This window comes from Bombyx mandarina, chromosome 06, assembly GCF_030267445.1.
Source record: "Bombyx mandarina strain Sakado chromosome 06, ASM3026744v2".
Lineage (NCBI taxonomy): Eukaryota > Metazoa > Arthropoda > Insecta > Lepidoptera > Bombycidae > Bombyx > Bombyx mandarina.
In genome coordinates, this window is record NC_143213.1 from 2,148,719 (window position 1) to 2,165,033 (window position 16,315).

General features: G+C 37.4%; 1 protein-coding gene and 1 long non-coding RNA gene across 3 annotated transcripts; one reads left to right on the top strand and one right to left on the bottom strand.

The window, feature by feature from the left end:
- Positions 1 to 1,739: 1,739 nt before the first annotated feature.
- On the top strand, positions 1,740 to 14,428 carry LOC114240038 (uncharacterized). Its single transcript, XM_089728490.1, has 9 exons — positions 1,740 to 1,812; positions 2,026 to 3,300; positions 4,214 to 4,421; positions 4,799 to 4,927; positions 5,518 to 5,614; positions 10,824 to 10,922; positions 12,191 to 12,339; positions 13,650 to 13,823; positions 14,201 to 14,428. The coding sequence occupies exons 1-9, from the start codon at positions 1,740 to 1,742 to the stop codon at positions 14,346 to 14,348; spliced, it is 2,352 nt and encodes a 783-aa protein (XP_089584616.1). The 3' UTR covers positions 14,349 to 14,428.
- On the bottom strand, positions 6,177 to 8,655 carry LOC149502777 (uncharacterized). Of its 2 annotated transcripts, XR_016323232.1 has the most exons (4): positions 8,600 to 8,655; positions 8,352 to 8,423; positions 7,775 to 7,895; positions 6,177 to 7,683 (listed from the first exon to the last, which is right to left on the bottom strand). It is a non-coding gene; the product is annotated as an uncharacterized LOC149502777 (long non-coding RNA). The 2 variants fall into 2 exon arrangements; XR_016323231.1 differs by lacking the exon at positions 8,600 to 8,655 and having other exon boundaries at positions 8,352 to 8,482.
- Positions 14,429 to 16,315: the final 1,887 nt, after the last annotated feature.

Genomic DNA, 16,315 nt, shown 5'->3' on the forward strand with positions numbered 1-16,315 from the left:
CCGTCGCTTGCGACGAAGGGCTCGACGAGCAAATTAACCCTCAGACACAGCCCACTGAGTTTCTCGCCGGATCTTCTCAGTGGGTCGCGGTTCCGATCCGGTGGTAGATTCTGCGAAGCACGGCTCTTGCTAGGGTTCGTGTTAGCAACGTCGTCAGGTTTGAGCCCCGTGAGCTGACCTACTAGTAAGGTTCCGCTGATATAGCCTCTCAAGGCTATCAGCTTAGGTAGGAAAAAAAAATCGTTCCGGTGCGAATGCCATTTGGAGTTTTAGTTTAGTTTCCAATGCCGCCTCTGATTTGAGATATCTCAGTCTCTTAACTTAAGTTTTATAATGGATGTCCCGCTCTTTGAAACATAACACTTTAGGCAAAAGGCAGGAGACAGGCATAAGCATACGAGATCATTACGCAGAAACAAAATAAACCCACCGGACATGCATAACGTTTACGTGACTAATGTGATAGATAGGTTGAAATTAGCATTAAGAAGAAATTGATATAATTCGACATTCGAATTGAAAATTACATAATATAAAGAATTAATATTGTGCGCGCCTAAATGTGAATACTATTATGCTAAATTCAACACAACACATTAATAAATATATATTAAGGCCTACACAGCACACACAGAAAAATCGGTATTTTTCTTTTATTCTTCTATGTATTTATTCATGAGATGGCATAAAAACGGTTCGGGATACTCCTATTGTTGAATAGCAAAGTAACCTTTTTAAAGAATATTTCCATCGACGTTTCTTATTTCACTAAATACTATTGTCATGACCCGTCAAAATTATCTTGAAATATTTGTAAATACGTAATATAATCTGGTTTTCTGGGTTACACTCGGTGTTTAATTGTCTTCCATGCATTAATAATCTCAGTTGAATCATGGTAAGATGAACGAAAAAAATATTAGTTTCAAAATCTATTTATTAGTTTTTTGGTGAGTGGTTACCGTCGCCCATGGACTTTAGTAATGCTAGGGACAGAGCCAAACCGTTGAGAACTCTCCACAAGCCTCGTTTGAAGAAGGACAAGTCATAGCGCTCGGGAAGTACCGTGGAGGGGAGCTCATTCCAAAGCCGGATGGTACGTGGCAAAAAGATCTCTGGAAACGCATAGTGGATGAACGCTGTGCCTTCAGGTAATATGGATTGAACTCTATTCCGGTAGCTGGCGGTGCGATGGTAAAAACGAGATGATGGAATCATCTCAAACAAGTTATCAAAGCAAAGTGTAAGGCTTTGCGCTGGGTAAAGTGATAGTTGTCTAGAAGAGATAGCTCTTACCGATAAGACCAACCATTGTTCTTTTTCACTTTAATGTATTGATTTTATATTAGTGTACAATAAACCAGACTTGAGGAGAGCCGCAAACCGGGCTCAGTGGTGTGGATTGGGAGAGGCCTATGTCCAGCAGTGGACGACTGTGGGCTGTTGATGATGATGATGAAACCAGACTTTACTCCAGTCTCCTCGTAATGCTTAGGTTTTGAAAGACCAAATTTTTCCTTCCTTTTTCGCGGTTTCGCGCTAACAATTACATTCAAATTACTCCGTTAAATATTTTAGTTAAATAAAAGTTTTACTGACTCTGATTCATTTAATTTTACCCAAATAAACCCATTAATTGAAATGAACACTCTTGCTATATCGACTTCGAATTTTTTTGTTCAAACGTAAGATTTATTTCTCATTATCATGACAATGAGGTGGGTAAGAGAGGTTTAACCATGAATGTGGAAGGCTGTAGAGGAAGTGGTAGACCTAAGAAGAAATGGATGGATTTCGTGAAAGAATATATGTGTAAGAGGGGAGCGAACGAAGAAATGGTAGGTGATAGAAAAGTATGAAAGGAGAAAACATGTTGCGCCGACCCCAGGTGACTGGGAGATGGGCAGAAGAATGATGATATCAACGATAAACCATATTAAGATTAGAGGTACAATAAATTATTGATGAATTTTCTAATTAAAGTAGTTCAAGTGAAGACAAGTTCTAAATTAGATAGAAAATAAGCTAATTCTATAAACATTTTACAGGAATATGAAGTTGAAGATGCTATCGAAAACCTTAAACAAACAGAATCCCAGAAGAGTGTAACCATCTCTAACGTGTATTCCCCCGACTTTAGCGACAGCAGCTCAGATAGAAACATTTCATCCGATAAAAACACATACGTAATAGCCATAGATGAGAGCGATGACAGTGAAATCTTCCCTCTACATGGAAACCAGAGTGTTATTGACCTTAAAGAAACACAAAAGACATCAAATAGTAAAGAAATTTACAATCCATCTGATGGAGAATACAAATCAGTTTCAAAAAGCGTACAGAAATATGTTTTCGTAGCTCAAGAATCTTTTACACAAACTAGTAAGACTATCATGGAACTCGCCAAAGCTGATGCCAATGAAAATTATTCATGTGACAATCACGAAACGCAAACATCTTTAGTATCAATCACAGAAAACAAAACTATAAAATATAAATTTGAAATTTCTAATTGCAAATCAAATTTGAATCGGTATTACAATGATGAAAAATATTCCCGTAATACAAGCAGTCCCTATACTAAGTTTATGCAAAATACTTTAGAAAATGTTTCATCTAAATTACCCGAATCAAATTATGTAAAGACGAATGAAAATATTAGCAGCGGTTCGGATAAATATTTTGTTGATGACGAGACTGTGTCTAATGAAGAACGCTATGAAAACACAAGTAATTTTGAAGACAGTATAGGCACAGATCTAGACGAAGACTCTCTGATGGAACGCAAAAGACAAACATCAGACTGCAACAGCGGAAGCGACACCAGTGAAATACCGAAATCAGTAGAGAACGATATTGAAGAACTCTACTCTAAGCTAACAGAACATTTCGAACATAACACACATCCTGCCGAAAACAATGAAAGCAACGTAAAACAAACAGGACATTTAACGCCCTTGACGGAAGAATCGACGATTCAGAAAGACAGTATTGCGAATTCAACATCTAATTATATAAATAGTACAAATGATGACAAAGATGTTCTATTTACTAACAATGCGGGTATCAAAGTTAAATTACTTCCAGAATGTGAATATAAGGAAGAATTCAAGCTACCACCGATAAAGAGAGATCATTTGTACCTCAAAAAATTGTTTTTGTCTGATTACAGTTGTAATATAAATGTAACTACAGAAAATGATACTGCTAAAGAAGTTAGGGAAGGACTGATTGATAGATGGGAGATCAGAAACAAAGACTTGGCGTCTGGCGAAGGTTGTGTTGATAACACTAGAAATGGTAAGGAACAAGCGGTAGATTGGTTGTGAATTCGATCTGATTTTTTTATTTGAAAAAGATAGGTTAATAATCTGGATCCAAATGAAACTTAATATTCATGTCTCAAATCAGTATTCATCTTTGTGCTCCAGTAAATCCTTAGCACTAGGCTTACCTGCCTAAAACTCTAAAAAGAACTTACATTTAAATTCGTTTAATAGCGAGAATAATTAAATACTTTTGAAACAACATATCCGAAGCTTACCTTCAGCTCTAACGCTATAAGTAGGCCTAGGAACCCCGGTAACCGTACTCGTCGAACTCGGCAAAGAGTTATACGTGCAACCTAAACCATGTATCAGCCAGCTGAGTTTCTCGCCGGATCTTCTCAGCGGGTCGCGAATCCGATAGTAGATTCATTCGCGAAGCAGCTGCCCTTGAGTTGTTAGGTCTCCTTTGGAGGCACTCGGGCAGCTGTTAGCAAATCCCACCCCTCCTGGCTGAGCCTTTGCTCGCCCAACTGTCCTGGTGAAACTGGAAAGGTCTCCGAGCCAACCGCCATCTTTCCAGCGATCTTTCCAGCCATCTTTTCATAATTTTTTTTTTTTCGTTGCAAGAGTGTACTGAAATATTCTCCGATAAAATGCCTAATTTCTCTTAAATAAAATCTAACGAATACATATGTGCCAATGTCCTCATTAAATATCCCTTCATCGTCTGTCGACAAATTGTACGTTTTACAAAGATTTTGAAAATTGACATCACAGGGGAAAGCTGCGGTCTGTATTCGATAATTTAAGCTTAACGATAGTATCACAATGCGATTTAACGTTGGAATTCGATAATACAAAATCGTGCGTCGTAATTAGATATATAATTCAGTCAACCAACGGGCTATAAATACGTTTCAAGGCAACCTTGATTAATCTTCCAGACTTTACAAATAGAACCCCACGAAATAACTGCTTCCAACTGCCACCAATTGCTGGAGAAGTTCACGAAAAGCCCAGCATCAACACGGAATCATACTCGACTCATAGACACGACAGATCACCTACAAATCACTGCCATGCTCCCATCAGTATTAAGACTAAAATAGAAGAGTTGAAAGTGAGCAGTAGATCGTCCAGACGAGGAATCTCGTAAGTACCAACGCAACATGTAGCAACAACTAATACTTTCCTTTGATCTTTAGCTTTGTACCCTGCGGCAATGAAGATAAGCTGAACATGGTAACAACACTTGCCGGAATTTCGAACTAATTTAAGATACGCACTTTGAGACTCTTGAGATTTTGACAAAGTATTCTTGGGCTTAAAACCTTTCTCCTAAATAGCCCATATCTTTAGAAAGTTCATTCTCAAAAATAAAAAAATATTAAGGCTTACACATACCAGTTTTTTTTATACGGCTGTGAGCTTTAAGAAAAGGTCAAAAAGTAAAAATCTCAAAAAGTGCACATAGCAGATGTTGGTTTGACAACGACGATTTATTTAAGTTAGGTTATCTTTTATGGCAGTCCATCGGAAAGTAGAAGCATATCTCCGGGAACCATCTCACCGGACGACGGTAAGCTGTGCGAGATCGCAGAGCGCGGCTGTGAGGCCCTTTGTGTGGAAATGTTAAAGAGACTTCGTTCTTCTTCATGGTTATATTTTTTCTTATTTTTTATTGCTTAGATGGGTGGATGAGCTCACGGCCCACCTGTTTTATGTGGTTACCGGAGCCGATAGACATTTACAACGTAAATGTATCACCCACCTTGAGATATAAGTTCTGAGGTCTCAGTATAGTTACAACGGCTGCCCCACCCTTCAAACCGAAACCCTAATTACTCCTTCACGGCAGAAATAGGCAGGGTGGTGGTACCTACCCGTGCGGACGCGCCATACGTTCCACCACCAGTAAGGAAACTTGTTATTTGGAAACACACGAAACAATTTGAATGCCTTCCAAGAAAGGCGATTTTACGGGTCATCAGTTCAGTGTGAAGATGTCGTGACGCTCGGGTAATACAGGATGGATGTTTATTCCAAGCCAGGTTAGTACGTGGAAAGTAAGATATCTAGAAAAGAAATGCAAATGAAAGCAGTGATTCCAGACACTTATGAATAAACTTTACTGTGTGACAAGAAAGGTTTTTTTCATTTTTCAAAAAAAACTACAGCTATCACACATGAGTATGAGGAAGACAGTTGTATTTTTGTTGAATGTTTATTATCCTTTTGTAACGAACAGGTTGCAAGTAATTGATACGTTGGAAGATATCCCGAAAGTATTAGAAAAACACTGGAATAACATCACGGAGCAGAGAATCGCTGACTTAATAAGACAAGTAGGTATACATAGTTTTTCAAACATTCTAAATTAGTGTTACGCGCTAGAGTTCGGGATAAATAAAGTTCTACCAAAGTACAACTAAAAAAAACTGTATTCAACACTTAGAACACTTAAACACTTCACAAGCACTTTAAAACACTCAACAAACACTTTAAAACTCTCAATTCCCTTGTTCCGCTTCGCTTCAGGTGATCCGTTCGCTGTTTCGCTTCGGGTAGTTCCGATTACTGACTGACTACGTCATAGATTATACACTTAATATATTTGAGATAGATGCGCAACTCTCATTTTTATTTTTGCTTTAGTTAGAGCCCAGGACAGCAGGCGTCGCTGCTGTCGATTATTAATCTCCCTACCCCCCACCAGGTGGCTTTTTTAGTAATTTTAATATTTTTTATAATTAACTCTCTTTATGAAAAAATCTTATCGTTTAGAATCGCTGAAATTCCCGGTAGTACTTATGAAATATTAAAGAACGTTTGATTGTGTTCAGCATTCTAATCGATAAGACCTTTTCATACAGAGAGAAAACAGTTTTTTTAAATAAAAAGCTGTAATTCTCTGTAAGCTATTTAATTTCCCTATATTACAAACAATTTACTGTTAAAAGATAGTATGAACGTACAATTGTATAAAATTTCGAATAACAATAACTCCTCTAGATTAATCCTACTAGAGTACTTAATAACATTAAATCGAAAGTTATCTAAAAGTTAATTAAGTCTAGATAATCAAATCATTCAATGTCACTTAAGTCATTTGTGCGAAATATAAACATGTCAGCTTTCCATTACAAACATAGTAGACAATTTGAATTAAATTTAATAAATTTGTTTCTTAACTATAGCAGTTCTTGCTTAAAGTTGATCGTGACAGATCATGACCTTGTATGAAAATATTACATCTATAAACACTACCTATGCTTCGTCATACAATAATTGTCATTTATACTAGCATTGTAGAGATAATACACACACTAAAGTGAATACTAAATTATTCTTAGCATTCTTATAAACATTTAGAAATTTAAGAAACGATTAACCCACAATCATGTTCATAACATGTGACATTTTGTTCTGCACAAACGTTTTATTACATGATTTGAAAAACAAAAAATGTTTAAAAAATGTAATGATGATTTAAAGTACTCTTAAATATTGATAGTTTGTACTTAATGACGCTTATAGTAATCTTAGACATGATTACATTAGTTATACTTTTATTCCCTATCTAAATTATTTCTATTCTGACGTTTCTAATGCTTTAGCTTTGGTAATACTAGATGAAACAAACAGCAGATTGAAAGAAAATCATCTTAAAGTTAATTACATTCATTACAAACCATTAGTTTACATTTTGTTAAAAAAGAAACTGGTGTTCGTTACATGCAAATGAATTATAAACATACACATGCAAACATAAAATGTAAATTTATCTTTTAATCCAAATTAAATGTACACTAATATTACATCTAAATAATAGAAAGGGTTTCGAAAATTTTTATTGCACTCAACAGCAGACGAGCACGCAACACGGCCCGTGATAAGTGGTCACCAGTGCTTATAAACTTCAGCAGTGCCATAGGGGTTGCTGTCTATCACTTAAGTTTTAATAAATTATTAATATACTCAGTCACAAGCATATTGATTTCACATAATGAAAATGTAAGAAACATAATCATGTTTGGGCATTTTCATTTATATCTGCTCATACAGAAAACACAACTTAGCAAATATATTCCACAGTAAATCTAAATAATTGCAAATAATGCTTTTAAAGACCGTTGACTTTTGATCATTAATTAAAATCATCTTCTCGTAGAATTTACAAAAGGTTATTTACAAAAATTTATATCAGTATTTTCATATATTACTAACTTACTAATTACAACTATTCAAACGTAATACTATAACTATAAGAACTAAACAACCTATTTTAAAACAAAATTGCCATCAATTTAGTTCTTATGAACTATTTCAATTATTAATTTATCAATTATAAACATATTTAAAAAAAATTAAGATCCCTTGAGAGTTCACGTTCCTTGCTGAATCAGTTTCTCTTCTGAAACGGAGAAACAAAGTATCTTAAGTATGTAACAAATATTGAAAAAATACGACCATGAAAAATTTAGTGTTAATGTAATCTTACTTACAAATTAATATATTACATAACACGTTCTGGTTCAAATATAGTGCATCAATATTTTCATGTTTCAGACATTTTAGTGCTCCTTATAATTTTTCCATAAAATTTTGTCATTATCAAACCTTTGTCTACAAAAATAAAAACATTATTTTATATTGGGTAGAAGGATGAACGTGGTCACAGGCCACTTGGTGTAACTTAGTTATCAAACACCAGGAAACAAAACGTGAATGCCATCATCTAACTTTGGATGTGAGATCAATTGTGCTGTATTTTATTTAAACAGGAAAGCATGACTGATTGATCATTCCAAAAAACTAGTTCGGGCCCACTTGACAATAAGCATATAATACGCTGAGTTGCAAAACATAAATACTTCCACCCACTCGAGACAATTTTATTATCTGAGGTGTGTGTGTGATAGTACGAGACTTAATACCGACTGTTTTGATCAAAACTTAACATATATGATAGCTAGGCAGCAGAAATAGGAAGGACCATTAGTTGGTGCTAATTCATTTAATTATATTATGAATAATAATTATGTTAGCAAATAATATACCGGGAAAATAGTGTCAACTCACCGTTATCAAGGCATCCGAAATAGCATTTCATTTTCGATCTTCGAGGCATGCTGATTTTTAATAATAAACATTCTGTAAGAAATGAAAATAGTTACACAGGCTTACGAAACGCTAACGAAGAAAAAAGTATTGGAGCCAAGTTATGTCTAAAGAGAATTCAAAACAGAGTTTCTCAATGTCTAATCGTCTAATATTCTCATAAAGCTAAAAGTTGCTCTAAATTAATACTACAACGTAAAATAACTCACACCAAGACCAAAAAAAAACGATTTAAAAAATTAAATCGTTACGACATTTTGAAAACTTTTTTTTTTTTTTTGCCCTGGAATTTTGAAAACTTCAAAGCAGTGTTTCCACTTACGTTTTTTTTAACACATTTTACCCTAGTTTCTTTTGAATTTACCCTAAAATTTCCTAGACAACTTTCATAAATCCTTTATATGAGTCGACTATTATCAAAGCCGGCAATCTGACTTTTGGACAATGATTGGTAAATCAGAAAAACGAATTATTGACTTTATATTCCATTGGCAGTCACAAAACTCTTCGGAACGACATCTTAGATAAATAACAGGTTAACTATTAACCTTTATTTAATGCAGGTTTTGAACCGTATTCTTTGAAGGAGACGATTATATTCAAATAAATCTGTATTGACATATCAATAAATTTTTTTTGTCCAAATGCACAGATTGCCACCTTTGATAATAGACGACTCATATAGAAAGCGTAAATAAAATACAGAAAATAAACCACAGCATATTATTTAATGTAGGTATATATAATATAAACGCCCCCAGAAGATCATAGATCTATAGGATTAGAATTTTCAAGGAAGTCGACGCATTGCTTTTATATTCTTTTGCTGCACAACCTAACACTGTTCGGTTCTAAAATTGAGCAATTGTTTGCTGGCAAAGTTGGGAACTTTCTATGAAGCAAGCCGTTCAGGGTTTCATTAGAAAGCCTGTTTCTTTTGTCAGTTTTTAAATTTGAGAACACTGAATAATCTTTCCACCTCAGTCTTTGAAGAAGGAACTGCTAGCAAAAGTGAAATGACAATTACAAGGTTTTCGTAAATGAAATTACCATGATAATCTTTCATGGTACATGAAGTACCTGTATATTACAATACAAGTAAGTTCTGGTGACATCAACGAAAATAGGTAAATAAAAATTTGGCGGATTATACTTATTGGGATTCTGGGGAATCCCTAAGAAAAAGCAGTGGCTTAATCTATGATTTACTTTACTAGAGGGTTACTGTTGAATCAAACCTTTATAGTTTTTATACACAACTCTGTTTTATTCTTTTACTTGTCAACTCGACTTAATGTCATTCTCTCTCCATAAAATAAAATGTTCATTGTTTTACTTTAATTATCGTTTATTTTAAAATTCACAACAGTTACTAGTATAGGCTTTGCTTTTTACCCCGAAATATCCTAAATCCTGGTATTTTTTAAATTGTCTTTATCATCCAAAATATCAGCTATTTTTCCCTAAAAAAGGGAGAATTCCCTAAAAGTGGAAGCACTGCTTCAAAGTACGCTACATTTTTTATGAGTCAGAACTCATATCTGCCATCTAGTGAGTTTATTAGATCATTAATGCCTAAAAGTTACAAAAATGACGTCGCCACAGGAGTAAGATGACGCTAGTTGTATGTTATTTTCCTTTGTATGGGAGTTGCACCCCCCTGGACTACGTGCCATCTCTACAACGCTTTTATATCCGATACCTCATCCCTAGAATTATCAAGAATATTCCACAGATCTCTAGTAGTAGTTTCCGCTATCTGTCAATAGATGGCGTTGTACTTCTCGAGCGTACTACGTGCTTCTAGGTCCTTCGATATTCGTTCGACTATTCGGCGATAGATGGCGTTACTCTTACCGGCGTAACAATAGTTATATTTTTATAGTTAGCCCGGGCCTCTTTTTTTGAAGTCGTCGTGGCCTAAAGGTTAAGACGCCAGGTGCATCCGTATCAAGCGACGCGGCTGTACCGGTGCTCGAATGCCGCACGCAGCTGCTAAACAACAACAGCAAAAATTATCAATTGCGTAATTACTCGTAATGTGCCGTCTTGTGAGTCTGCACGGGTAGGTACGAGTACCACCACCCTGTCTATTACTGCCGTGAAGCAGTAATGCGGTGGGGCAGCTGTTTTACTGTAAAAATTGAGACCTTAGTACTCATATCACAAAGTGGGTGGCGGAATTTACGTTATAGATGTCTATGGGCTCTAGTAACCACTTAACCCAGGTGGGCTGTCAGCTCGTCTACCCATCTAAGCATTAAAAAAAAGACATCACAAACTTCCATATGAAATCGAAGGCACAACTATATTGTCGATGCGTGTGTGTTCAGCCTTCACACCGGACCTCAATACTGCTGCGCAGCAAAAATAGGCTGCATAGTGGTACTTACCCGTGACGACTCAGAATGTGGTATTAATATATTGACTAAGGTTAGCAGCCACGTTGAGTCGCCAAGAACACAAGTCGCGCGTTCGGCGTGCAACACGCTCGCTGTAATACTCAAGAATACCAATTATACCAAGAAACCGGTAAGTAATATTATTTACACAATCAGCATCTCTAGGTTTATGAAGAGATCAAAGATACGTGACAGACAGTAACTATACTGAGACCTTAGAGCTTATATCTCAAGGTGGGTGGCGCATTTACGTTGTAGATGTCTATGGGCTCCAGTAACCACTTAACACCAGGTGGGCTGTGAGCTCGTCCACCCATTTAAGCAATAAAAAAAACTTAAGTCATGACAGTATATTGCACCTTTTTCTTTAAACTGGGGAATCCGTTTACTGGATATTAGGCGTAACAGACAGGGTTATGTCGGACTCCAGCGCCTCCAGAGAAGAAGAGGGAGAACAGGAAGACCAAGGTTATTTTCCTCCTCCAATTCGTCCCAGGAGACAACGCTTTGAAAAAGGCACACGAGTCACCCACCCCGCAGAACCGACTACCGATTAAACCCCATGGAGCTCCATCACACCGGATAGACGAAACCTAGGGTACCACATAGTGAGCGTTGAAAGTCCTTCTTCACCAGCAGTATGTTGTACCTTATGCAAATTACACGAAGGACTAGGTTGCTCTGACTAAGAGATCGTATGATCGACATATGTAAATGCGTTGTGCGCCACCCACTTCAAGACATGAGTTCTAAGTCTCAGTTCTATAGTACAACGGAATGCCCCACCCTCCGAATCGGAAAGCTTTGCGACAGAAATAGGCGGGGTGGTAGTATGCACTAGTGCGGACTCACAAGACGCCCTGACAACAGTAACTCATCGAAGTTCAGGTCTGTCGCAATCACTCGTGTTGTTCTCGTCCAATTTTCACGAAATTGTAGATGCTCTCACAGCTCGTTTGGTATTTTAAGTTATTACCGGAATCCATATAAATTGCAATCTGAATACCATCACCCAATGGCTGTTCCGTACATCGACCCAGAATGCATGACTGGTTCATCGCAGAAAAAAACTAAGTCCACGAATAACTGGTGGTAGGACCTCTTGTTAGTCCGTGCGGGTAAGTACCACCGCCCTGCCTATTTCTGCCGTGAAGCAGTAATGCGTTTCGGTTTGAAGGGTGGGGCAGCCGTTGTAGCTATACTGAGATCTTAGAACTTATATCTCAAGGTGGGTGGCGCATGTACGTTGTACATGTCTATGGGCTCCAGTAACCACTTAACACCAGGTGTGCTGTGAGCTAGTCCACCCATCTAAGCCATAAAAAAAAATAAAAAAAAGTCCGTGCAGACCCACAATGACGTCTACCAGTCTGGTCTGAAGATTCACAATCGTCACAGGATTTCTACGAAGCGATCACGCTGCTGCTGTCGAAGACCGGTAGCTACAGCGGACCGGTGCGGAGAGCTGCAAACGTCGCGTTAGATGAGATAGTCTGCAGCGTGAATTTCACACACGCCATCACAGCTCTCTGCATACACGGGACTGGGTTAGATTACAACATCATAACAGAACTAGTCCTCAGAGCTGTCACATGGACTTCTTTGAAGTTTGAGAACCAGCAACGTCGTTTTGGTGTTTGTCTGAGGCATTGCATGATGAAATAAAATATGACAATACAGAACACCGACGATGCGGTAGGTCGTATGAACTCGTCTACCTTAAAACTAACTAAACGTCTCTAAAATCTTATGAGTCTTGTCTGAGCACGCAATGTAAATAAAACTAAACGGTCAACAACTACACACTAATTTGATGCGTGGCTTTTCAAACTACCCACAAAATCTAACTAAACTATTAACAACTTGTAACAGAATCTTTAGGTACTTTCGAAATACATTGCTGAAACCTCGTGACTTAAGATGGGATATCATATTCACATATAATTTATAATATAAAATGTAAATAAAATTATTTAATAAATGTATTTTAAAAACTAAAAAAAAATTACGCTTATATAACGAACCGAACCGCCATTTAATTTCACATATTTTTTTTTATTATCCTGTTAATGCTGGTCACAGGATATCAGAGCGAAATTGTAAGATAAAGCCCAATAAGTTTCTCGCCGGATCATCTCAGTTGGTCGCGTTTCCGATCCAGTGGTAGATTTTCCGAAGCACAGCTCTTGCTAGGGCCAGTGTTAGCAACACTCCCAGTTTGAGCCCCTAGAGCTCACCTACACACTAGGGTAACGCTGATATAGCCTCTTAAGGCTATCAGCATAGGTAGGGAAAAAAAAGTAAGATAATTTTAGTGTCTTTGATGTTTTGAAGGCAACGAAAATGACATTCAAAGATTTCATTACATGACACAAAATGTTACACATCTATACTATTATTATAAAGCTCAAGAGTTTGTTTGTTTGAACGCGCTAATCTCAGGAACTACTGGTCCGATTTGAAAAATTCTCTCAGAGTTAGATTGCCCATTTACTGAGGAAGGCTATATAGGCTATCCAACTTCATGAGTCCGATAAAAGTGGAGCACCAATAAAGAATGTTTTAAAATATTTTCACTTTCTACGTAAATGAAGTGGGGGGTAAAATTTTGCGTTATGGCAAAGTAACTATTCCACGCGGACGGAGTCGCGAGCAAAAGCTAGTATATGATAAGCGTTTAAAGAAGCGATGAAATGGTCATTTGTGAGTTATTAGGTAGGCAGCGGCTTGGCTCTGCGCCTGGCATTGCTGAGGTGCACGGGCGACGGTAACCATTCACCATCAGGTGGGCCGTGTGCTCGTCTGCCTACAAGGGCAATAAAAAAAAATCGTGTCATGAAGACTTTTCATATGACAGCCACAAAAGCGGGCTAGTGAGATGCGCGGCGTGCCGGCTGCTAGTGGTGGCTTGCGCGCTTGCGGGCGGTGGCAGGGCTCTGCTTCGGTCCCGGCCTCCCACGGCCGCGTGCGCCAGAAAACACACATTAAGATCATTGGCTGCTCTATTGGATGACAAAAATACAGAGACGAGGTACATACTTTTTTTATCAGTGCATAGATGGGCGGATGATGGTGTTAGGTGGTTAGCGAAACTCATAGACATGTACAGCGTAAATGCCGCCACACACCTTGAGATGTGAATTCTAAGGTCTTAATATAGTTACAACGGCTGCCTCACCCTTCAAACCGAAACGAATTACTGCTTCACGGCAGAAATAGGCAGGGTGGTGGTACCCACCCGCGCGGACTCACAAGAGGTCCTACCACCAGTAAGTGTGTTCTTAGTATTATTACTTTTGGTATAACCACTAGAACTCGACTAGTAAAATATACTATCAAAATTTGAAAATCGTGGTAAAAACTCGTCAAGCATTTTGTATTTACTACGAAACAACCATTTTTTCAAAGAAAATACGCTGAACGCCTGTACGCGATTCTCCGACCACTACCGAACTTTGAGGCTTACTATTTGAACGACGTAGACATAGAACTGGCCACCAAGCAGATGAAGAAATACGACCAGCTCGTCCTCTGTGGAGGGAAGAAGAAAAGATGATGACAAGCAATCATTATGTAAGACCCCATCTCTATTAATGACACAGTTCCAATGAATATCGATATACTGAAATAACAATCGATATATTTAAAACTATTATAAAATACTATTTGAAGTCGTCGTGGCCTAAAGGATAAGATGTCCGGTGCTTTCGTATCTAGCGATGCACCGGTGTTCGGATCCGGACTTTAATAGACTTTAGACTTTAGACGAATTTAGACTCTAAATAATGTTATGATATTTGCAGCGACTTGGCGAGAAATAGTTGAATTGGAACTCAATAAAATACGAATAAAAGTGTTTGATATCTGATATGTTTTAAATAAATGAAATGTTTTTTTTTTTTTGTTGTACAGAAATAAAAGAATTGTTTTGAATAAAAAAAAATTAGGTTATTCTTTCTGGGAATTTGATATTTTTAGTAGCCCTCCAGTTTAGCCGTAATCATGAGAATTATTTTTAACGAAAGTGTTCGTAGCGTGAAGTCTGAGGTTTTTTTCAAGATAAACTACAATATATTGTTCTGACATGTTACAAGTTTCTTGCTTAAGCCTTCGTCAAACAGAACGCGTACTTAGCGCCGCGTACTTAACGTCGCGCTGTTCAAATTGACTAGATGAGTCTAATGCTCCTTGACGCAACGCATTCGCCAAATCATAGTGCCTTTCGATAGCAGTATGAAAATTTAAAAGTATTAAGAAATCGAGTGATTCAGATGTGGCATTGTATAAGCATGGGTATTTTCTAACTATTTATATCATTTTTTCGGGCATTATCTAGTATTTTAATACACATTCACTCGGACGCTAAAAAAAAACTTGTAAACAATTACAACGCCTGACGTCAAAGCGTCCTAAGCGCCGCGACAGAGCGCTGCGTACTTATAGCGCTGGGGCTTTGTTTGACGGTATGTTACCATAGTAGTACAACACATCTCGGCGTCATTGCGCGCCGTTAGTTTAGCGCTCTGACGTGCGCTAATTACGCGTTCTGTTTGACGAAGGCTTTAGTGGTGAATCAAGGTCATTAGACGCAACGCGTTGCACTGACCTCAGCTTTATCAATGACGACCTTCTTATTCATAATCAGCCTTATAGTAAGGGATAGTGTTTTCTTGACTTGACGCAAGACTTTTTTTCTATTGTTTAGATGGGTGGACGAGCTCACAGCCCACCTGGTATTAAGTGGTTACTGGAGCCCATAGACATCGACAACGCAAATGCGCCACCCACCTTAAGATATAAGTTCTAAGGTCTCAGATTAGTTTTAACGGCTACCCTACCCTTCAAACCGAAATGCATTACTGCTTCACGGCAGAAATAGGCAGGGTGGTGGTACCTACCCGCGCGGACTCACAAGAGGTCCTACCACCAGTAAATGTCTGAATGGATATCTATAGTCGTGGTCAGGATCTGAGCTTTTTACAAGGTATCGCAAGCTTCTCGAGGCCTTGTTTTAAACTTTGGCTTTTGCTTCAGCGTGTACCTTACATTTGTAATGCAACATGTAATTGTATTGCTGTATTGGGATCAAGAATTATCAACAACACTAAATGCGGTTAACGACCACTCTATTAAGAGTGAAATGATTGAGAAGAATCAAGATTCAAGATTGAAATATTTTTTTTTTGTTTTTTTTGTTATTATTATATTTATAAATAGAATCCGGCGTGTTTGTAGAAATTGAAAAAAACTATTTTAATATACATAAAAGGGAGGAAAGTATTGAAAAGAAATAGAACACAAACCGATGATTATTTTTAATTATTTTCTGTATGTCTGACCCTTACTTTGCTTGGGCAAAACCCTTGAACGTTTCATCAGATTTTTATGTACTTATCACAAGTAAACAAGGATTCTTTTGAAGCAGAATAGACTTTGTTTCATTGAAACTAGATGTTTTTTTGGAATTTACTTTTATACTTTTAGATGTGAGATATAGTAGATATAGCAAACAATATTATTAAT

Coding starts and splice junctions, on each gene's coding strand:
- LOC114240038 (XM_089728490.1), top strand. CDS start 1,740: ATGAATGTGGAAGGCTGTAGAGGAAGTGGTAGACCTAAGAAGAAATGG. Junction 4,928..5,517: donor AGACTTCGTTCTTCTTCATG/GTTATATTTTTT, acceptor TGTAACGAACAG/GTTGCAAGTAATTGATACGT. Junction 13,824..14,200: donor GACAAAAATACAGAGACGAG/GTACATACTTTT, acceptor ATTTTTTCAAAG/AAAATACGCTGAACGCCTGT.